General features: G+C 42.3%; 1 protein-coding gene and 1 non-coding gene across 2 annotated transcripts in view; both read right to left on the reverse strand.

The window, feature by feature from the left end:
* The window catches only part of Fbxl13 (F-box and leucine rich repeat protein 13), a 202378-nt gene that overhangs the window by 33728 nt on the left and 144625 nt on the right, over nt 1–24025 (reverse strand). Inside the window, exons 13-17 of the mRNA XM_051174812.1 lie at nt 11825–11923; nt 10980–11097; nt 10724–10886; nt 8180–8299; nt 7207–7333 (exon numbers count right to left, since the gene is read on the reverse strand). Coding sequence (XP_051030769.1) covers nt 7207–7333; nt 8180–8299; nt 10724–10886; nt 10980–11097; nt 11825–11923 — 627 coding nt within the window. The remainder of the gene's footprint in view (nt 1–7206; nt 7334–8179; nt 8300–10723; nt 10887–10979; nt 11098–11824; nt 11924–24025) is intronic.
* Nucleotides 15082–15168, reverse strand: LOC127214416 (small nucleolar RNA SNORD86). The gene has a single exon (XR_007833834.1). It is a non-coding gene; the product is annotated as a small nucleolar RNA SNORD86 (small nucleolar RNA).

Here is a 24025-nt window from a genome sequence, read left to right on the forward strand (position 1 = left end):
TTCTGGAATTTGAGTGTATTTAGTCCCTGTAACTCCAGACAACCCAAGGAAAACAGCAAAGGCAAACAAAGCAATAGTGGAGATTCCAAAGTCAGGCAGTCTATATTGTCCATTGTCATCTGGTACCAGAGAAGCGCATGGTAACTGGGACCAAAACAGAATTTGGCATGTTGCCTCCAAGTCTCAGTTTCTTCCTAGGTTCTCTTCCTGACTAATAATGACCTATCATGCCTACACCTAAACAAATAAAAACCCTGGGTAGTACTTGGGACAACTCTCTCAACATCCACACACCATTTCCCATTCTCCATTCCCAGCCAACCACCAAGTGCTGCTACCTGCCACTGGAACAGCTGCCCCTTCTCTAAGAGACCTACATCACACCAGACACAGATCTGCATGTGTGGCTCATGCTTCTTACAGCCTCACCCTGTTGGTCCCCAGTCATTGAAAGGGAAGGATATGGAGACAGGGATTAAATAACTCGCCCAAGTTCTCACAGTGTGGTGGTACCATCTAAGACACTCTGAACCCATGCTGTTCATAACTTGCAATCACATGGTGTTATTTTCCTGTTGTTTTGACAGTGGATTGTACCTGGACACAGGGATGTGCCTTTCAGTTTAGTACTTCAGAACTGACACACAGCTGATAGTGATTAAATACTTGCTGAATGAATAGGGAGCCGAAAGAATGATTGTGTGTGCATGTGTGTGTATCTGTGTGTGTGTGTCTGTCTGTCTGTCTCTGGGGGGTGGGGGTCAGAAGTTGATGGCAGCTGTCTTCCTCAGTTATCTCTACTTTATTTTCTGAGACAAGGTCTTTTTCTGGAACCCAGAGCTTGCTGATTAGACCAGCTATCTAGCCAGCTCCAGAAGTCATCATGTCCTTGACTCCCCAGAGCTGGGTTTACAGACATGTACCACCTGTCTTGTACATGGTTCTGGGGATCTGAACTTGGGTCTTCATGCCTTCACAGAGCCATAGCCCCACCCTGGTCATCTGTTGTTGTGGATTCTGTTGATTCCCTCTTATCTTGCTGGCACTCTGTGGATTCATGACTGGGATTCACTTTCTTTTGGAACTGTTTGAATTGAGAAAGATTTGTTCTTCTTGCTACTTGCAGTTTGTTAAAAATATCGAATCAAACTTGTTCTTGGGAATACGTGTTGTTTCAGTGAACCTCTTTCTAAAGCCACTGATAACACTACTCTATACAATACTCTTGAAAATGCATCTCAGGCCCCCAAACTGCCTTCCCTTTTATAGTCTAATCAGCAATTATGACTTTATAAAGAGATTTACTCCTCAGTTATTTTTGTTTTCTTCTACACACTTTATTGCTAGTGTGAATCTCATGATCACATTTACTTTTCATTTTCTTTTTTTTTTAATTTTTTTTTTATGAGACTGTCTTACATTGTAATTCAAGCTTTCCTGGAACTCACTATATAACACAAGATGACCTCAAACTCATGGAAATCCTCCTGCCTCAGCCTTCTAAAATGCTGAAACTAAAGTCTGAGCCACTACAGAAGTGTTATCAGCCTTTCTGACTGATTGACCACCATACAAGCCTGAAGGGATGCAGCCTGCCCGACACTTAGAAACGTAGAGTGTATATGGGGAGACCAGCACCTCAGCTAGCTGAGCTTAGGGCAGCCCTGCCTCAGACTGATGCTCCCGCAGGGCAGGAGAAAAGAGGGCAATGACAGACACCTACCCCTACTTCTCTTTATAGTTTTAGTGGGCATATTGCTGGACGCAGGAGGCAAGGCACTGTGGCCTCTGGGAGAGAATTCACATCCTAACCTGGCGGGAGAGAAGGAGGGGAGCCCATCTCCCTGTGGAAACCCCCAGCTGGTTTCTTGGCATGTGCTTTTGAAAAGTTCAAGGCAAATTCATTTGTCTCTGAGTTCCCTGCTTCCCTTTAATGCTCATCTTTTCCTATATCCTGAATCCCAGTTGAGTTCCTGGGTTTCCTGTTTTGGATGTTGTGTGTCCCTGGCCCTTAAGCGTTATTTGTGTGTGTTCCATGCAGATGGGTGGTCTCTGGCAGGCGTGTCATCAGATTAAGACATGCAGCTGTGAGTTCTTCCACTCCCGCTCAGATCATAGCTGAAAAAAGGTGGAATTTAAAGGAGCTTTTAGTGCTTGGTGGAGAGAAAGGGCACAGTGCCAGGTCCATCATTCACTAGCTCACAGATAACACATCCTGTGCTTACTATGAATTGGGCATTAGTGCCAGGCAGCCTAAGATGAGCTAGATGGTCCAGCCTCTACCCTCACAGCCTAGACCACAGAGGAAGGGCAGTTAGAACAAATACTAAGAATAATGGACCCATTGCTTTTTAACACAATTTCTTTAATGAATCCTGGGGAATTTCATATCATCACCCTAATTATGCCCACCTCCCAGGTCCTCCATACCCTCCCCTCATCCCTGCAACACCCCCACAAAAGAAAACTAAAAACAAAACAAAGCAAGCAAACAAAAATAAAACAAAATTAAAAACCTCTTCATTCCTCCATCTTTCCCACCTCTTCATTTGCCCTGGTGGCATTGGAAGCTACAATGTGTCACATAGTATAGCCTTTTGTCCAATCAGCTTTACTTGCAAGTGTCCAATGCAATGAGTCATTGGTCCGGTTCAAGGCTTCTGGTTTCCAGCACACCATCATCAGTGGATCCCCACCCACACTCCTCTCTGATATCCTGCAGTCTTGAGTCAAGGAGATCCTGTGGGTTTCATTCCACAGGACCAGTCCCTTCATGTGCTCCAGTAGGTCATAGATGGGACACATGTTAGGGTGGCCAACCTTAGGCCCAGCTGTAGGATGGGTAGTAGCTGAGCTGATGAGTTGGGGCCACAGGGGCCACCCTCCTCAGGTAAGAAGGTGGAGCCAGCCCCCCATGCCCATGCCATCAGGCTCAGTTCTCCCTCTCCCATGTTGAAACGAGGGCCATCTCTCCTGAGTGTGGTGGCCAGCTCTCTTGTGAGTTTGGTGGCCAGCTCACTTGTTGTAGCTAGAGGCACAGCCCACTTTCCCAGAGACAGCAAAGGATGGAGCCAGCTCAGCATAACCCTCCGATTTCATCATGCATGGTTCCTATGGCTCACTGAGGTGACACAGGCCACCCCGGTAGACAGCTTAAGCTTTGGGAGTGCTGGTCCACCCTGAGCAAGGAGGGTCAGTAGCAAATTATTTCATCATAGTTTTATTGTTTATTTGTCTTTGTTTTGATTTAAAATATCTTAAACTAGATAGTCTTGTGATTTACAATTCAAATTAACATGGAAACTGAATTTAATTAGTTTCTTAGTTTGCAATTCTGTTTGAAAATGATTTGTGTGCTTTCAAAAATTTTAACGAGGTATCTAAGTAGCTATGCTGTGAATGGGTAGCAGTAGCATACAGGACAGCTAATAAGTACAAGTAAGCTATACATAAAGGGGCAACATTAACATGCAGGACATGAGGAACTGAACAGCATTTATCTAACACTAATGTAGAAAAACAGCTAGAGAATTATGTCACTACATGGTTTGTTTTCTAAAAGAATATATCACCAGGCCTGGTAGTGTGGGCCTATAACACAGCTCTTCAGGGGCCTGAAGCATGAGCCTCAAATGTCAAGGCCTGTGTGGCTACAAGGGGAGCTCAAGGCTTGCCTGGGAAGTTTAGTGAGACTCTGTCTCAAAATAAAAAGTAAACAGAGGATTGAGGTGTAAATTGGTGGAGTTAGAGAGCTTGCTTAGCCTGAACCAGGCCCTCAATTTACTCCCTGGCATTGTAAAACAGAAGGGAGGGAGGGATGGGGAAGGAGGGGAAGAAGGGAAGAAGGGAAGGGAGGAAACATAAAAAACCCACTTGATATTGTCTAGAAATTATCTAAATAGAGAAGTGATTTCCTGATCATTATGGACAGTATGACAAATGCTTATTATAGAAAAATGACCCAAAATATTAACAGGCAACCTAGCTCTGTCCAGATCCCCTAATTACATACTCAGGAACATGCACAATGGAAGGAGGAGTATCCAAGCACACATGTACAGATCCTGCACCCCAGGCACATGTATAAAAATCTTCATGTTCTACAACTAGTCAATCACCAACATCTTTCAGTTTTAACTACTAAATAATGTTTAGAGTCCTTTCTATACTAGCTCTAGACTGGTTCAAAGACTCCTTTTCCTTTCACCCCTAAAACAGGGTCTAGCTCTCAGCTCCTGCTCTAGCACCATGGGGAATGATGCCACAATGGTGATAATGGACTAAACTGAACTGTAAGCCAGCCCCAACTCAACATTTTCCTTTCTAAGAGTTGCCATGGCCATCGTGTCTCTTCACAGCAATAGAACAGGGTTTAAAACGGCCCCTTCCAGATTCCCAAGGATCCACTTAGCATGGGGACCATGACTGCTCCAAGTGCTACGTTGTCACTGGTTAAAGTCTACACTTTTCAGCACAGCACTAAGTTGCCTTCAACATTCCTTTCACCATGCATTCCAGCAAGACAAAACTGCATAGAGTTCCTTGAACAAGCAAGCGTTGCTTTGGATCTGTGCTGAACAGACCAAACTAGGATGTCATTGTGCCTGCCTGCCACACTACATGAAAACAACCCATACCGTGCTTTCAATCAAAGCTGCAGAGAGCAGGTTCTATTCTTGTTAGAAACCACATTGCCAACCATTTGTCCTTCATTCATTCCATGCGTGTGTATCAAAGGCCTAGTATTCCCAGAGATTCTAGGAAACAGCAATGGAAGGAACCAATTCTCAGTCCTGGAGTTCTCTCAGTCTAGTGTGGAGACTCCAGCAAATTTCCTACCTAAAAAACACCATCTAGGACTAATCAGAAAATTATTTTAAATTGTGCAAATGAAAGAGTCTTCATAAACCACTGTCTAAAGAGTCTGTCTGGACACTGTTATGACTCATTTTTCCTTTAAACAACAAATATGGCAGTGACTAACACAGTTGGAGCAATAGCTTAACTGCTCTAATTATGGATTTTTAGTAAATTATAGCTCTTTTAACTAGTAGAAAACCTTGTTATATACATGGAGTAAAGTTATATCCAAGTAATCCAAGTTAAATTAAGGACATAATAAGGTTAGATGCTCACAAATATAGAAGATTAAAGATGTCCAGAGATACCTGGTCCCTGCCTGCCCCCCCATCCCTCAGTATTCTCCTCACAATCAAGCCATAGTCACGCACGTGTGCAGCTGTCCTGATGCCACCACATGCTGACCCTCCATGGTCTTGTGCTGGCTTCTCTGAGTGTTCACACTCCCTTCTCCTCTGCTTAGAAACTAAGGCCAAAGAAGGCCTCTCTTCCCTGGTTGTCCATGCCCTTTGAGTCTTACAGCACGGTTCCACAGAATGTAAGGGCTAGGAAGAAGGGCCAGGGCTGCCTTGTTCAATCTGCTATCCCCAGCACCAGACACAAAAGTTATAATAAATACATGTTAACTGAGAAATGGTGCAATTCTACCTCAAAACTTACTGAGAAGAATTTAAAATGGACATATTACTAGAAAACAAACTTTGCCCACAGGCACAGCTGGTTACATTTTCTCTCTGATGACTATCTGTAATATTCCAGAATTTAAATTCTGAGTGTTAAGTCCGCAGTCAGATATGCACTTCCTTAGACCTGCAGTCCAGGACAGTGTTCAGCTGCTCTGACGGAGGGTGGCAGCGTGACTCATTTGAGATTGCCTGTGGTTAGCTCCCACAGCTGCTGTACCACTGTCCTTGTCAATTGCTTGCCTCTTAGATGAGAGTTTGACACAAAGGAAGGAAAAAAGCCTTCAGGAGATTTTCAACCATTTAGTGTTATTCTGTGTTTGGCATGGGTCTCTACAGCTCTCAAATGACAGGCTTTCTTCAGGGGAAAATAAAATCGAAGAGAACAGAGCTTGTGGTCTCCGTAGCTCTGGCTCTCCTTCATGGACCTGCTAGCCACTCCCTGGTGCCTCACAGTGACCACCAAGCTGCACCCTCGCTTACCTGAGGTCTCTGCAGAAAAGAAAGAAGGCTGAAGCATGGGTCTCTGAGTAAATGCCTGGCGGGGAAGCAGAATGTCTGTGGGGTTTTCTGGGACAGCGACCCTGAGACAGCCTCACAGGGTCATCCTCTGGCAGGACCCAAAGCAGCCCTGAGAAGTGGCCTTGGAGCCGGGATGAAGCAGACATTGGCCATCTACCTAGACTTGAAACTCGACATCATATGGCCTTAAGACATGAGTTCCTGCATGCACAGAAGATACCGCCAAGGAGACAAAACACAAACTGCACCACAAAGAACTGACTATAACACCAAAGAAGGGGGAGGAGACCATGGTACAGAGTGAAGGCTGGATCTAGATGCACTCATAAGTAAAGAAAGAAAATATCCAAGACCAGGGGTAGGCAAATCCTTCACTGGAAGCAGCTGACTGAAGGTTGGGAAAGGATGTCTGTGGGGCAATGAGAAGCAGGCAATGCACTGGGTTGGAGATGTATGTAGTATTCCACGGCTTCTCAGGGAAGACTTCAGACTAGTAACACGTGACTTAGTAAGCAGCTGGGGGTGGAGTCCTCACCTTACTGACTTTCCCTCCTATGGTACCAAATTTTGAAAGGAGTTCTTGTTTACATATACAGGTAAAGTCTTTCAGAAACTCCCTTCTCTCGTGGGGAGGAGCCGAGCCTGTGCTGGGTGGCAGGATGGGTTTGGTCTTTGAAGAGTAGCATCAACTGTTTTTGAGACATCAAAGTCTTGCCGGGACTCTTCTTAGACTTCAGCTTCAATCTCAAATGTGAAACTCACAGGAAAAATATATGTCGCCGTCTAAAGTATATCATTGATCATTGCTACACAGACCAAATATCTATGATAGAATGAATTTCAGACTATCATGTATTTGGTCTATCATGCCTCTCCTCAAAATACTGGATTTTGCTAATTTTTTTAAACAAAGAAATATGACAATTTATAAATAGCATCATTAATTACTATTCTAGGGACAGTATTCCTAAATTTTTCATTTGTAATCTAATCATTTAAGAAAGAAAAATATTATTCTCATTTTCTTGTAAACTAGAAAACAATATTACAAAAAACTTTAAAATATGTATATATATGTATGTGTGTGTGTATATATATATATACATATATACATATATATATATTTATATTTTTTATTTACCTCATTTGAGATGGGTGTTCCAGAAAGATCTATTGATATCAAGGATAGCATGCTTGCAATATATTCAATTGCCAGGTCAGTCAAATGTTCACAATTTCGTAAACTCAAATAGTGTAAATTAGGGCAGCTGAAAGAAAATGCCATGACAGATTAACCTCAGCTCTCAATCAACAATGCCAGTTTCCCCACTAAAAACTTTTTGAAGAGCAAATGGAGTGGATTTGCCTTTTCTCAGCCTAAATGTAGAAAACAGTTTGGCTGTTTTAACGTTTTGTTGATACAGGGTCTTAACCTATGCCTTACATTGCCCTGGAATTCATTATGTAGTTCTAGGCTGGCCTTGAACTCATGACAGTCGTATTACCTCATCCTCTGAAGTGCTGGGAATTTTTGTGTGAGCCACCACATCTGGCTAATATTTTGGCATTATAAAGTCAGGGGAAAGGAAAGTGGATTAACATGAGTCTTTCTATGATTTCGTTTCACACTATGATTTATACAAGAAAAGCTTTATCACAGTCATATAAAACACCAGAATGGAAACGCCCTGAAGAGTAGCCACCAGACATGTAAGACTAATCTCCATGTTTCTCTCTCAGTGGTCTGCAGCAGGAGCTGAGCTCAACCCTTAGTGAACAGAAGGCCGCTGCTCATCGAGGAGGGTCAGGATTAAATCAATCAGCTAGAATAGCCCTCAGGGAACCTGGAAAAAAGGTTACACTAGGGACAGTGTCCTTGCAAAGTGCAGAGAAGTCACATCCATCTCTCCGTTTAGAATTACACGGAGGTAACAAGAAGAGGAATAGCACTGATGGGATTAGGTTAGTTCAGTCTAAGGACTCAATGCCTAAGGGTTATTCTAACTTCTGGGTGTGCCTAATGTGCAGTTAAGGATTTGGGGACTTGGCTTTTAGGTCAATCCCTGATGACTCCTGTTTCAGCTAATATTCTAATGCAGTGTTACTTGTCCTACCGCTCTGACAGTCTCACAATGGAGGAGTCACCCAGGAGCATGCAGTTAGTCAAGTTGAGTTCCCTTATCCTCACACTGGCAGGACCATCAAGAAATTGCCTCAGGCCAATGTCACTAATCCTGTGGAAAAGAGAGAAAAGGGTCACATATATTTTCACATACAGACACACAGGCTGGAGGTAACATCAGTTTCTACACCAAATACATTCCAAAGTAGGAAATGTCTACATACTGGCATTTTGTCAAATTTTAAAAGATGATTGCATAGCTCTTAATAGGACAGAGAATGGATATATGATAGCAATAGGAGAATATTCATAAAATTTTATTTTTGTCCATTTGTATAATTAGGTGGCATGATTATCAATAACACAGATGATCTCTTCCTTCCAGTTTAAAATGTAGTAAGGTTAAGAAATCCCTGATAGGATCAGGCAAAGGCTAAGGCCAGATTTTAGAACAGTGAGAAGCAAGACTCAAGATCCTGGATGGATTCCACTGCGTTCAAAGTTACCTGGGTTGGATCAGAAACACAAGAGGTGACCTTTGGAACTCTAGACCAGAGAAAACTTGTATCTGGAAAAGACAGTAACTTCAGCCTGTCGTCATTAGAAGCACCTTCAGGGGCCACACCATCCCCCTGTGTTGTCACTCCAGCATTAACATCTAGAGGCACTGGACTCGTTGTCCTTGGTCTCCTAATAGGGCTTTACTTCTAATTCTGTCCGAAGACCAATAGTTCCATCTCTAGAAAGCCTTTCCACTAGTGATACAGGACAAGGGACTGTATCAGCTCAAACCAAAGAAGAGCATTCATGCACAGCCAGTCTACAGGAGGATGTGCAGGCCAGGAGAGTATTGACAGCCATCCAGGCTGGCTGTGCTATCCCTTCATGCCCAACATTTGGTCTCCCAAGAGCAGAGCAGAAAAGGCAGAAGGTGATTATCTCTGTTGCTGTAATAAAGCACCATGAGCCAAGCAGCTTCTGAGATGGAGGTATACTTGACTTACTGCTTCGGGTTACAGTCAGTCTTCGAGGCAGGTCAACTCAAAGTAACTAGTCACTTCACTTCCACAATCAAGAGCAGAGACAGCTTAAGGGATCCAGGCACCCAAACTGCCTTCTGGGCATCTTTTTCTCTGCTAGCTTTCTCCTTCATACTACTCAAGGCCTATCCTGGTTTCCTTTCTGTTGCAATGATAAAACACTGACCAAAACCAGCCTGGGGAGGAAAGGATTTACTACACCTTATAGTTTTGAGTCCATCATCAGAGGAATCTAGGACAAGAGTTCAGGCAGGATCCAAAGACAGAGAGTAAGCACCGACCTCAGGAGATGTTTATTCCCAGGCCCTAGACAGCTCAGGCCCACCCACTCAGAGACACCATCTCCTACAGTGGGCTAGGTGCTCCTACATCTAAAAGTAATCAAGACAGCCATGCCCACAGGTCACCCTGACAGGAGCAATTGCTCAATTGAGGGTTCTGTTAAATTAACAACAAAGATTAGCCATCACAGGACCCCCAAACCAGGGCATGGTGCTGCCCACATTCAGGGTGGGTCTACCCATGCCAATTAACAAATGCCCCCACAGGCCAACCTCACAGCTAGGTTGGAAGTTTTTTTCAGGTGATTCTAAGTTGTGACAAAGTTGACATTAAAAGCTATCATAACAGTATTCCAGCAAATGGACTACTTTGGTGATTCCCATGATGCATCCCACCCAGCCACCTACCTGTACCAGCAGCTAGGAAGGCAAGCCAGAGGCTTGTGAAGTGGGAAGTGAGACATGATAAAGAGCAAGGTCCAAACACAATCAACTTACCTATTAGCAAACATCAGACTGGAGTACAGTGAGTAATGTTTTCATTAATAAGAAAATAAAATATAGCACCCAAGCTGTAAGATTGAGAAGTGTATCTCTGGAGAAGATTTGTAAAAGAAAGCAGAGAAGCAACAGTCAAGGAAAGGGAGTGAGAATTCACAAAGAAAGAACCCTAAGCAAGGCAGTTTAGTGAACCAGGACTCTTAGTTTGAGACAGACTAACTTCTTCCCTGCACACAATGCACCTAGCAACCTCACAGCCCCCTCAAGCCCCACCCACACTGGGCTACTTATACACCTCTCTGTGAGAAACAGTGTAAGTCGCCCTTCTCCTAACAACAATCAAACCTAGACAGTTCCCATTCAAAAAGATTTCCAGGTATCTAGAATGATAAATAGGCTGAGCCAGCTCAACTGGTTTTGGGAACAAGAGCAACAAGACAAAATTATGTTTTCCAGTAAACTTTTAGGGAAAATCCTGTTTACTATCTTGGGCCTATGCATAATTGGGTGTGCATATGATTAAAATCAGGTGCTTGAGCAGGCAAAAGCAATTATATAATTAATCTATCAGTCAAAATAGAAAAGTTATCTACACAGTAAGACTTGGACCTCCCGTCTTTCCCAATCCCCATTAACATTGTGGAGAGGGCCTGGCTCATCCTTGATAATCTGTTTCTTGAACACTGAGTTGACACACCCTGAATGATTTCTTACCTTACGCAATTGGTCAAGTTCAACACGGTCAATTGCTTCAAAACAGAAAGTGACTTGAGGCTGCTGTCTGTTAGTGCCCTGCAGTCCACCATGTAGATATGATTGATACCTGGGTAATTCTTGTCTATATATTTGAAGCATGCATCAGTAATCCTTTTGTTTCCTGTTGAAAAGAAGAAAATACAAGTACTATATTTAAATGTCCAAGGAATAAAATTTAAAAATAAGTTTAAATCATGTTTTTAGCACAACAGACCTTCAAATCGGATCTTTTTGAGGTTACAGGAAGAAAGAGCTTTGAAAGCACAGTCAGAGATGTGTGGTGAGCCAATGAAAACCACGGTTGAAATACGGGGACACTTCTCAACCAGAACCTTCGGGAGAAGAAGAAACACAGACAGGCTAACTACTGTAAAGAACCAACAACAAGGGGGCGTTGTCATTTTCCACCCAAGGTCTTCAGAGACAGAGATGTTAACTATTACTTTTTCCTAATTTTGAAACAAATAGGACTGTTTTCATATTTTATGAAATCAATGTGTTCATATTTCAGTAACGCAGAGAAATAAAATTAAATCATGTTACAAGAGTATAGGAAAACATGAGGAAATGAAATGTTAAAAGTCAATTGGCAATTTGACATGGGGGGGGGATCAGATTTAAGCCAAGCAGAGCTGGGTCTGGGTCATACTTAGTTGGAAGAATTACAATTGTGCTTTGGCTATAGCATAAAGAATTTAAGCATTCAAACGGGTTTTGTTTGATTATTTGTGTTTTTTATGGGCATTGGTGTTTTACCTGCATGTGTATTTGTGTGAGGGTGTTGGGTCCCCTTGAAACTGGAGTTACAGACAGTTGGGAGCAACCATGTGCATGCTGGGAATTGAACCCATGTCCTCTGAAAGAACAGCCACTGCTCTTAACCAATGAGTGATGTCTCTGACCCCTCAAATGTTTTTAAGGTGCATGCGTGTGTGTACGCGAAATGACTTCCTACTTACTAATCAACTCAAATAAAAAGCCAATTCACATTTCTCAATCATTCTGGCCATTGTAAGTGTACTCATATAAATAAAGGAAAGGCTCATTCTCACTACCTACTTTTACACAGTTGTCAGTCAGGGTTGGCATGTCGTTGATGGTCAAGTGCATGATCCCTGTGCAGCTGTTTGCAATGTTCCTGAAGCCTTGCACTGAGATCTGAATTAAGAAGGTGAAATGCATGGGAAAATTAATCCATGGGGCCACTCGTAAAATGCAAGGAAGGGATCACCAAATGTAGCCATGGGATTTGTGCATGTTTTAAAGCTAAAACCATGTGCCAGAGAGACGGCTCAGTGAGTGACAGTGCTTGCTGCCAGCTGAACAATCTGGATCCAACCCAGAGCTCACCTGCCAGCACACAGAGCTAACTCCTGAGGTTGGAGTCTTTTTTAAAAATATTTATTTAATTTAGAAACAATCTTATTTTACATATCAATCCCAGTTCCCTCTCCCTTCCATCCTCTCATGCCCACCACCAACCCTCCCATCTCACACCCCATTCACTCCCCCAGGGAATGTGAGGCCTTCCATGGGGGATTATCAAAGTCTGCCACATCTTTTGGGGGAGGGCCTAGGCCCCCGATGTATCTAGATTGAGAGTATCCATCCACGTGGAATGAGCTCCCAAAATCCATTTGTGCACTATTCCATAGACTTCCCAGGCCTCCCAACTGTCACCCACATTCACAGGGCTTGGTTTGGTCCAACACTGGTTCCCCAGCTTTACACCTGAGCTCCCCCTTGTTCAGGTCAGCTGTTTCTGTGGGTTTCTCCAGCCTGGTCTTGACCCCTTTGCTCATCCCTTCTCCCTCACTACAACTGGATTCCAGGAATTCAGCTCAGTGCTTAGCTGTGGGTGTCTGCTTCTGCTTCCATCAGCTACTGGATGGATGCTCTAGGATGGCATTTAAGGTAGTTATCAATCTCATTATAGGGTAAGGGCATTTAAGGTAGCCTTTCCACTATTCTTAGATTCTTAGTTGGGGTCATCCTTGTAGATCACTGAACATTTCTCTAGTGCCAGATTTCTCTTTAAACCTGTAACAGATCCTTCTATTATGGTATCTCTTTTCTTGCTCTCCTCTATTCTTCCCCTGACTCAGTCTTTCTGATTCCTCATATTCTCCTCTGTTTCCTACCTCCATCCCCTTTTGCCCCCAATTTGCTCAGGAGCTCCTCTTTTCCCTTTTCTCTTCTCTGGGGGGGCATGCATATCTCTCTTAGGGTCCTTCTTGTTTCCTAGTTTTTCTGGAGGTGTTGATTGTAGGCTAATTATCCTTAGCTCTATGTCTAGTATCCACTTATGAGTGAGTACATACAATGTTTTTCTTTCTGGTCTGGGTTACCTCACTCAGTATGGTTTCTTCTAGTTCCATCTATTTGCCTGCAAACTTCAAGATTTCATTTTTTCTTTGTTTGTTTGTTTGTTGTTTGTTTTTTTCTGTGAGTAGTACTCCATAGTGTAAATGTACCACATTTTCTCCATTCATTCTTTGGTTGAGGGGCAGCTAGGTTGCTTCCAGGTTCTGGCTATTACAAATCATGCTGCTATGAACATAGTTAAACAGATATCCTTGTTGTATGAATGTGCATCCTTTGGGTATATGCCTAAGAGTGGAATTGCTGAATCTTGTGGTAGACTGATTCCCATTTTCCTGAGAAACTGCCATACTGATTTCTAAAATGGCCACACAAGTTTGCATCCCCACTAGCAGTGGAGGAGTGTTCCCCTTTCTCCATATCCTCTCCAGCAAAAACTAGCATTGGTGTTTTTGATTTTAGCCATTCTGACAGGTTTAAGATGGTATCTCAGAGTTATTTTGATTTGCATTTCCCAGATGCCTAAGGATGTTGAGCACTTTCTTAAGTGTCTTCCAGTCATTTTAGGTTCCTCCATTGAGAATTCTCTATTTAGTTCTGTACCCCACTTTTTAATTGGATTATTTGGTGTTTTGGTAACTAGCTTGAGTTCTTTGTATATTTTGGAGATCAGCCCTCTGTCAGATGTGGGGTTGGTGAAGATCTTTTCCCATTCTGTTTTGTCTTGTTGACTGTGTCCTCTGCCTTACAGAAGCTTCTGCATTTCAGGAGGTCCCATTTATTAATTGTACATTCTCACCAGCACTCTATTTTCTACTACTCTATTTGGAAGGTTGCAGTTTTTCTTTGTCAACACTCACATCCTATCTTTTCAAGTTTTCAAGTAGGAGGTAGAGAGATGGGTCAGTGGTTGAAATCACCAGCTGCCCTGGCAGGGGCCTGGGTTCTATTCTCAGCACCCCATGGCAGCTCACAACCATCTGCAACCCCAGTTCCAGGGAATCCCATGCCTTGTTCTGACCTCCAAATGGCCATAGGTGCTGTAAGGACATGGAGGCAAAAGTCATGCATAAATAAAAAAAAATTAAAATAAGCAGGACAGGGGTGGCACACCTCTTTAATCCCAGCACTCAGGAGGCAGAAACAGAGGCAGGTGAATCTCTGTTAGAGGCTAGCCTGGTCTACAGAGTGAGTTCCAGGACAGACTCCAAAGCACTACAGAGAAACCCTGTCTTGAAAAACCTAAAACAACAACAAAACCCTATTGATGAGTGGGTATGCACCCTAAAGATTTAAAGTAGAGCTGATTATTTTTCATATATAAAAGTTTAGGTTTATGATTCTTTTAATATTCCTTATAAGCTTACCTTTCAATTAGTAAAGTGATTGATTCCTTCTTTGTAACTGCAATATGCATCCTTACAACAAAAGAACTGGCTGAGAAAAAAATAACTTGCTTGCTCACACTTGTTAATCTGTAACAAGTTACTTAGATGTGAATGTTTGTGGGTTCTGGGGATGACTCCTTTTAATCATGAAAGGGGAATGGGAAACATGTATTCATTATAATCATTCACTTGAAAAAGACAACATAACCACATTTTGATTTTTATATTGCTTGTAAGACTCTACTGGAATATATAAGCTATAAGGGAAAAAATAAAGTCAGAAGGAAAACAACAAGAATGAGAGAGAGACAACTCCAGGAAAGATGTAAAGAAAAAAATAACAACACAGAATAAAGAACAGGCCAGAAGGAAACCATCAGGAGCGATCAGGAGAGCGTGTTTGTCTTTTCCTTTACTCCCTCATTAGTGCTCCCACTGTGTGGCCCCACTTTCAGCTGGTGGCTGGTCCTCACCGAAGCAGTAGGCAACACTGCTTTGATGGAGGCAGCTCTGTCCATGGTAGTAGAAAGGGACACGAATCTGTGTTTTGGGGTGTTACCCTGGTCTTCAGGGTCCAGAAACTTGGCCCCTTCACTGAGCCCTACCAATCACTCAGACACCAGGACTGGCCACCACCTCCAATAACAGAAGCCTGTATAGGTTAGGAAGTTTGGCACATACATGGCATATACTCACACAGACACATAACACTCACACACATACTTTTTTAAATAAAAATACTTCTTTAAAAAATCAATTGGCCATAAACGTATGGACTCCAGGATCCTGTTTTATTGGCTAACATCTGTCTATTTTGTAGTGTAGCTGGAGGTTTCTCATCCCACCTGCTAGTTCAGAAATAAACACTCTGACTTAATATTAATGATACTTGTCTGGCCAATGGTTCAGGCATATTACTGACTAGCTCTCACAGTTAAATTAATCCATTTCTATTGTTCTATATTTTACCACAAGGTTCATGGCTTGTTACCCCACATCTCGCTTCCATAGAGGCTACATGGCATCTTCCTTACTCCACCTTATAATATGAACCTTTAGTCTGTAAGCTATATAGGTTATTAAGAATTACAGGCTATAGTCACCTGTGTTTGCCATACTTGTGTTAGTTAGGTTCTATAAATGCACAGAGATGTATTTTGTATAAATAGGTAATCTCCAAACGCTTCAAGGACCTACAGAATATGGTATTTAAATGTTTTAATAATTTAGAATTCTGTTGATGTGAGACACAACTGTTTCTAGCCGCACCAATCTACTCCCAAGAGGATGATGAGCACTAAAATCACTCCATTTGGAGCTTGTTTTCTTCTTGGCAAAACTGGCCTATTGGGCAAACAACTACTGACAGTATGCATGCTGTCTAAACTGGACAAACAAGATGCAAGGAAAAGCGACTAATGAACTTTGTCAAGACAGAGTAGGGCAGTCTTTCAAATTTTCCTGCTTCTGCAATACACCTACAACACCATGTAATATCATAAGCTAATTTATGATTAGTTATTGAACTAATTCTATTCTGGCAGGCCACCTATGGCATCAGATAGATAGATAATCAAGTGGTATTACTATATGAGCAGACAATAGAATATATGAATAAATGCAGAGAGCACTCTTTGATAAATGCTCCTAAGCAGCAAATTTTGGCAATGCCAAAACCTATGTGTTGTGGGATATTTGTACACTGTGTGAAGACTCATTTGCTGTGATTGTTGTAATAAAAAGCCAAACGGCCATTAGCTAGGCAGGAGGTATATGTGGGACTTCCAGAAAGAGAAAGGAAGAGGAGATGGCACACTGGAGATGCCAATGGGACTATAAGTCAGACATACGGTATAGATTATAGGTAACTGAGCCACATGACAGAACACAGATTAAAATAAATGACTAATTTAAGATAAAAGAGCTAATGGGAGAAGCCCAAGATAAGGCCAAGTTTTCACAATTTAATAAGTACCTGTGTTGTTATTTGGGAGCTGGCTGGTGGGACAGAAGAGGACTCATTACTGCATGGAAACCTGGAACCCAGGGGCTGAATGCAGAGAACTGAGTTGCTGTAGAAGCCATGAGTTGGGCATGAGTATGTTTTATAATCTTCCCAAGGAACCTTTCTCATTGAGCCCAGGGTGGCTTTGGACTTACTTTATAGCTGGTGATTTTGAACTTCTGATCCTTTAGCACCCCATTCTGAGTGCTGAGTCTGGCTGTTCTTCCAGAAGAACTGGGGTTCAATTTCCAAACACCCACATGATAGCTCACAACTGTCTATAACTCCAAGATTTGACACTCTCACCAACATACATGCAGGCAAAACACCATTGCACATAAAATAAAAATAAATAATTTAAAAATAAAAATGTTTTAAAAATTACTATATTTAATAAAAGGAATTCTTCTTGAAAAAAATTATCCTAATGAAAGACTTCCATGCTAAGATTTCTGTACTTACAAGGATATAGTTATTTATGATGGATTCTCAGAAAGGTCCTAGGTATCTTGCCATGGTGTGAACATCAGAGAGTATTTTTACATAAATTAAGATGTAGCTGGGTGTTTGTTTTTTATCCTTTGGGGGCCTGCCACCCAGCTCCCAAACAAATACATGGAGAGTTATTTTTACTTATGAATGTTTGGCCTTAGCTTAGCTTGGCTTGTTTCTATTCAGCTTTTCTAACTTAACTAATTATCCCATTTCTCTTTAATTATGTTTTTCCTCTGGGCGTTTTATCTTTATTTTGTATATCTTTCTTTCCTTCTTACTCCGTGGCTGGCCCCTTGTGTCTTCCTCTCTTTTTCTTGATCCTCAGTCTTCTTTCCTAATGTCTCTTCTATTTATTCTCTTGGCCCACCAGCCATGCCTTTCCCTCTCTCTTACCTAGTTATTGGACATCCAGCTCTTTATTAAACCAATTAGGTTTTTTAGACAGACAAAGTAACACAACTTCACAAAGTTAAACAGATGCAACATGAAAGAATGCAACACATCTTTGTATCACCAAACAAATATTCCACAGCATAAATGAATGTAACACATCTTAAACCAATATTCTACAACACTGAGATATCTACAACATTATTAGGCAATTATAACTTTGTATGTTCACTGTCTTCCATGTAGTCTTCTGATGACCAAAACAAGTACTATATTTATTACAGATTATATAACAGTGAGGAATTGACAAACTAAGATATCAGTAATTAAAATGGATTAACTAAAATGCTAACTCATGGAATACAATAAAATTAATAAACTATCTTAGAAAAATAACTGAGATGATGGAATAGCTCAAATGGTTGGCTATAGAAAGCTTTCCTATTAAAAATCTGGTGCACAGGGAGCAAGATCAGTACCTCCTGGAAGCATATTGGAAGTATAGATCCACTTAGAACCTGGAGCTGGACAAATTCCAAACTCTCCAGGTCATTCCCAAGTACATAATTGTCAGAGAAATGAGTAGTACCAAGATGTGTTAGTTCTCCTGAGAAACTACGGCGATGTCTATCTATCCAAATCTACCTCTAAAGAGAAAGATACTTATTTTAAGAAATCAGATCATGCCTGGTGTAGTGGCATGTGCCTTTAATCCCAGTACTCAGGAGGAAGAGGCAAGCAGATCTCTGTGAGTTCAAGGCCAGCCTGATCTCTATATTGACTTATATGAAAGCCAGGGCTGGAATATAGTGGTCCAATTTTGTTGTTGTTGTTTGCTTGTTTTTTTTTAAAGGAAAAGAAATTAGGTCACATCATTCTAAGGGCTGGCTACTCTGGAATCTATAAACCAAAGCCAGGAAGAGTGTATAGTATGATATTGAATCAGAAATCAAGAAAGGCCTTTAAGCAGAATTCTGTTTGCTAGGGCAAAGCCTGATCTTCCTCCAGAGGCAGACTTTACTATCCAAGGTTCACCCACACAAGGAAAGGTAACCCATGTGTAAAGCGGCACAGTCTGGATGCTGCCAAGGTAGGTGGAGTGGGGGGGATGGGGAGTGGGGAGGGTTCTGTCTGTTGCCTTAAACATGGCAGGAAGCGAGGGAGTGCTGGCCTTGGCTCCAGTGGCAAGAAACTAAGTAGATAAAAGGGGAGGAAAAGCCCTAAAGCAAGAAGGAGGCATTTTGTATTGTTGCCAAAGATTCCTGGGGGAATTTTTCATGACTTCTTCCAGAAAAAAAAAAAATCCAGGGGAGATGAATGAATGTGTAAATTACACAAGAGGACAGAGGGGGAAAGAATGATTCTGGGCTTGGGAGTCAGCAAAGCTGGGCTCTCTGGCGCTGCTGTCTCACATGGCTGGGTCTACAGGAGTGTGGCTCACACAGTGCCCAGTCACGTACCATCACAGTCTTGTTAGTTGGTCTTCTGGGCACTAGTTATCCCCATAGGAAACAGAGGACTCAAGAACCAGAGGAGGGACCTTGAAACTCCTCACAGTGCAAACACAAAAAAGGCGTGGTGTTTCAGAGACAGGGTTCCTATGCATTCCTCACAGCTGTCTCCAGTGCTGGAGTGTCTGGTACAGGCTGGATGAGCCAGAGGAGTAAGTGAATGAGAGTTCTTCAGAAGATGGTCAGTGGAAGAGCCTGGTATACAACCCACAGGCCACAACTGCTGTTTTTTTACACTGGGAGTCCTTTATCTCAGCTCCCAGCACTATTCTCTCAAGTACTCGCTGCTGCAGAGTAGCTTGCAAGTAAACAATCTTGTCTTGGAAACACATTTGTGATGAGATCTCTCAAAAGTGGGAGAAAGTAACAGAGCAACAGCACCAGCCAGGGAATCCCTTGTAATATAGACAGAAACTTGCTGCCTTCCACCCAAGGGTTAATCACTAGAGAAGGGGGTGAGGAGGAAACACCCCCTCAACCTCCTATATCCCTACACCTCCACACATCCCCACACCCCCACACACCCCCACACACATACCCTACAACCCCATACACACCACACACACACACACACCCCACACACACCACCCACCCCTCCACCCCCCACCACACACACACATACACTACACACACACCCCACCCACAAACACCTCCAACCCCCCTACCCACACCCATACCACACACACACACCCCTCCCACACCCCACACCCCACCCACCCCACCCACACCATACACACACACCACACACACACACACACACACATACACTACACACACACCCCACCCACAAACACCTCCAACCCCCCTACCCACACCCATACCACACACACACCCCTCTCACACCCCACCCCCCCACACCCCACCCACACCATACACCCCACACACAAACACCACACACACACACACACATGCCACACACACACCAGGATATGGTTTTAGCTTTGTCCTGGCACCAGGCACTTGGTTCTCCACAAAGTTTATATTACAATATCCAAAAAGATGCTTGGCTAATATTTTATGGCTCAAACATTTCTGCCAGGATCTTTTAGGCCAAGGAACTATTAGTTATATTCTCTTCACTGAAATAATGGGGGTATAAGTTCCAAACTGGAATTGTTTTCTGTAAAATAAGGAGAAAATAGAAAATACTTTACTATGTTCAAATCTGCAGCTTCCTCACAACTAAAACCTGTCTTCTGTGTAGGAATCTGGGATTTGGTGGTGCCTCCCCTTTGCCTCCATACCCTTTGCTGGTTGGGAAGCTAGGGAAACTGGCCTCACCAGCGAGCTTCAAGTTCCTGTCCCAGCAGACACTATGGTGTTGACATAGTGGGGTTCTTCCCAGCTGCTAATGGGGCAGACCATGTACATGGCCTGTGAGCCATGAGAATGAAGGCCGGAGTGCAGAGTACCATGGAACAGCATGGTTGGGGAGAGGTCCACTGACCACACTATGATTACCTCTCACTAAGCTTCCATTTTCCACACCTTTCCCATAACTTGTCTGTGCATCAGTCTGCTCAGCAACGCACAAGAGATGGTATGTGTGGGCCAGACCCCCTGTGACAGCCAGCCAGCTGCAGTAGAGGTCCAAGCTGTGTTTCTGTACCACTTCCAGCTGTTTCTCTCATTCTAGCAGCACTGTGGCCAATGACTAATAAGAAATGTAATGGCTTTTGTCAGACCCATATGTCTTTCACAGACTCTTAGTGACCCCACAGGAGCATTACTTAGCTAGAGTAAATTATTGGAGAAGAAAGCCGAGATTTCCCCCCAGACATCATGGAGCCTTCAACTTCACTGCATTCCACCAAAGCCCCCAGCTCTCTCACCCTGCCTTCTGTGGTACTTACCCACACAAGTACTATGTACTTAGTGCTATGCTTAGCCATTAGTGTCTCCTATACAATGCAACAGAAGCCTGATACGGAGTATGGCTCAACAAAGCTTTTTAATAGACCTAGACCACGTGATTGCTGAATAAATAGTTATACAATATAAATTAAAATGGGGAAGTATCAATATGGCCAGTCAAAGATTACCACATTTATCAAAATATTTGGATAACCAAATCTTTTTTTAATGGCTTTATTTTTCTAATGTGAGTGAAGAATTAGAATACGAGTAGAAGAAAGCCTGCAGATGCCAGGAAGGCAAGCGTGCTCGCCAGGGTCACATTTGCTGTGCAATGACTCAGAGCTCCCATCAGCCAGAAGCCGGCTGGCCCATCTTGAACTTGTGTTGTTGTTGTTGAACACACACAGTCTCTTGTTCTTCCCCTCATCTAGTGGCCAAGGTAATTGCCACTGTCCTGTTAGTGCCCACCCCCACCCCCGTTATAACACAGCACCCTTCCCTGAATGACTGAGGGATCTACAGAGGGTCCTTCTTACAGCACAGAGACGCCCAGAGCTTCCTGGTTCACCAACACTGATTAAGCTAGGTAGTGGCTTCTAGCTAGAGCTTTAAGCCTTGTGCTTTATTCTTGTCCAAAGATTAAAATAGAGTTTCTGAATAGCTTGTGAACTCTGTGTGTGATAAAGCACTTTCATCATCAGTAAAGTATGGTTTTCAAAATGTGTAAAACTTCAAACTTTTTTCAGTGATAGACTCTCATCTGATTGAGAACTGTTGCCAGATGTTTCATTTTCACTACATACTAATCTACTTTAAAGTCCTTTATACACTTTACCTGAAAGAATCTTATATTAAACACTAGATGTTAAAAGTATGCTCTCTTCTCTTTTGTTTCCTTTTCACTATGGCCAAGATGGTTATATGAAACAAGTAATTATATGAGTACCATTTAAGTGTTACCTGCTTGATTTAGAAGATAAATAGATTTTCATACCCCTGTATTTTTCAATACAATTGAGCAGTAATTCTGTAAGAACTATGTTAAATTATTTCTCCTAAGAGCTGAGCTATGACAAGCAATACCTTGGTTTTTTGTTTTTGTTTTTTTTTTTTCTTACATTTCTTCTAGAAATCAGCCCTCCCTATCAAATGACACTTAGGACCATATGACCATATGATTCTTTCCAAATCCAAAAGGCAACTTTAAAAAATTATAACCCAAGTATCACTTCAAATTTTATAAATGGCAGATTAGCATTTAGGAGTCCATCTTCAATATCATATGGATCAGGATTCTCATTTGTCTAGACATTTTCTGTGTGATCTTTCACACAGTGCAGTGTGCATCCATTTCAGTGTAGTGTGAAGTTGGCTCACACCACTTACAAAAACAAGGTAAATTTGATTGTTTTTATAAAAACATTATTGTTCAGACTTACATTTTAGGAGTTCTACAAGCTGACTGTTAGACAAAGGCATTTAAAGAATTATAGCATATAAATTTAAAGTATATTAAATACAAAGGTAGTATATCGTCAAATTTACCACTCCTTGTCACTTTCCCATGCATTACCATTATCTATGTATGTAAGGATACTTAGGTCTGTTGTATTTCACAATGACAATGTCATATAATGGGGGACTGATGCACCCTTCTTCACAGATCTCTTCCCTGCGCTCTCCCATTGGCAACTGAGAATATTTACACCACACAATTAAGTAGTGGTCACCATCTGTGATGATTTGAATGGGAACAGTCCCATAGGCTCATTGTGTTTGAATACGTTGTCCTCAATTGGTGGAACTGTTTGGGAAGGACTGGGAGCTGTGGATTTGCTGGATAAAACGTGTCACTGGGTATAGGTTTGGGTTTCAAACACTTTCCCCATTCCCACTGTTCCCTGTGTTTGTCTCTTGCCTGTGGATGAAGACATGAGCTCTCGGCTGTTCCTGTCACCATGCCTTTGCTCTGCCATTGTGGATTATAACTCCCTGAAACCATAAGCCCAATTAAACATTTTCCTTTATAAAATGCCCTGGCCATGGTATTTTATCACAGCAATACAAAGGTAGGTAATGCAAAAATTGGTACTACAGAGTGGGACATTGCTGTGACACACCTGGTCATGTGGTTTTTTTCTTTGTTATTATTTTGTTTTGTTTTTGAGAAATGTAGAAGACTTTGGGATAGAAAAATATGAATGCTGTAAGATCTCAATGAACCATACTAGTAGACTCTTGGGAGAAAGTTGTGCTAAGAGCAATGTGGACTATGGAGGCTCAGCTTAAGAGGTTTCAGAGGGGAATAATACTAACAGCTGGGTTAGAGACCATGCATTATGATATTTTATCAAAACTTGTGGCTATTTTCTGCCCTTGGGCTAATTTCTTTGGTGAAAGAGATTTCAAACCTAATATTAACTCTGTAGTGTCACTGTAAGTAATCATTCTTACACAGGTCTACAATGAAAAAGACAAGGAAAAATAGAAAGAAATACAAAACAGATAATTTGAAGAGAAAAATAGTACCAGTACATTTAATATTGGAGCCAAGGCTTGTGCTAAAAGAAATAAGATCAAGTGAGGCCTGATCTAAGATGAAATAAATGGAGAGGTACTCCCAGAGCAAGCTCCACACAGCTCAGCTTCAAACTTGACAAAAAGTGCTGCAAATTTAATTCAAAGGTACCAGGCTCCACCACAAACATGCAGGCAGCTGAATGTGGCAGTCTTGTCCACATGGCTCTGACTTTAGAATCATGAAGGATAGTCAAGTAAAGGGGCTGTAGACTTAGCTAAGGAATGCCTCTCATGTGGACATGTGGCAGAGGAGTCCATGCACAGAGTCCTTGAGCACTGCATGAAGCTGAGAAGGTGAAGCCTGGATTGCAGTGGAGACCCCAAGATGTTAGAGGTGCCAAAGCTGTGGGGTTCCTGCCGAGGAGAGCTCCAGAGTGTGTAACCAGCAAAGCTGGGCAGGCAGAGTCATTTAAGCCCTTTGACATTAGACGTGGAATATGCCATGCTTTTTGGTCTTGGAGTTGGGACTTTGCCCTGCTGGGTTTTGGTCTTGCTTTGGCCCAGTATTTCCACACTACACTCCCTTCCTCCATTTTGGAATGGTAATGTACAGTTTGTGCCATTGTGTGTTAGAAGTGTACACTTCACCTACTTACTTTATAGGGGTTTCCAGTGAAGAGATAGCCTTGAGGCTCAGAGGAGGCTTGGACTTTGAGCTTTTAAACACCGATGAGGCTGAAAGACTGTGAGGATTTTCAAAGTTGGACTGAAT

The sequence above is a fragment of the Phodopus roborovskii genome, unplaced genomic scaffold (genome assembly GCF_943737965.1).
Source record: "Phodopus roborovskii unplaced genomic scaffold, PHOROB, whole genome shotgun sequence".
In the NCBI taxonomy this organism is placed as follows: Eukaryota; Metazoa; Chordata; class Mammalia; order Rodentia; family Cricetidae; genus Phodopus; species Phodopus roborovskii.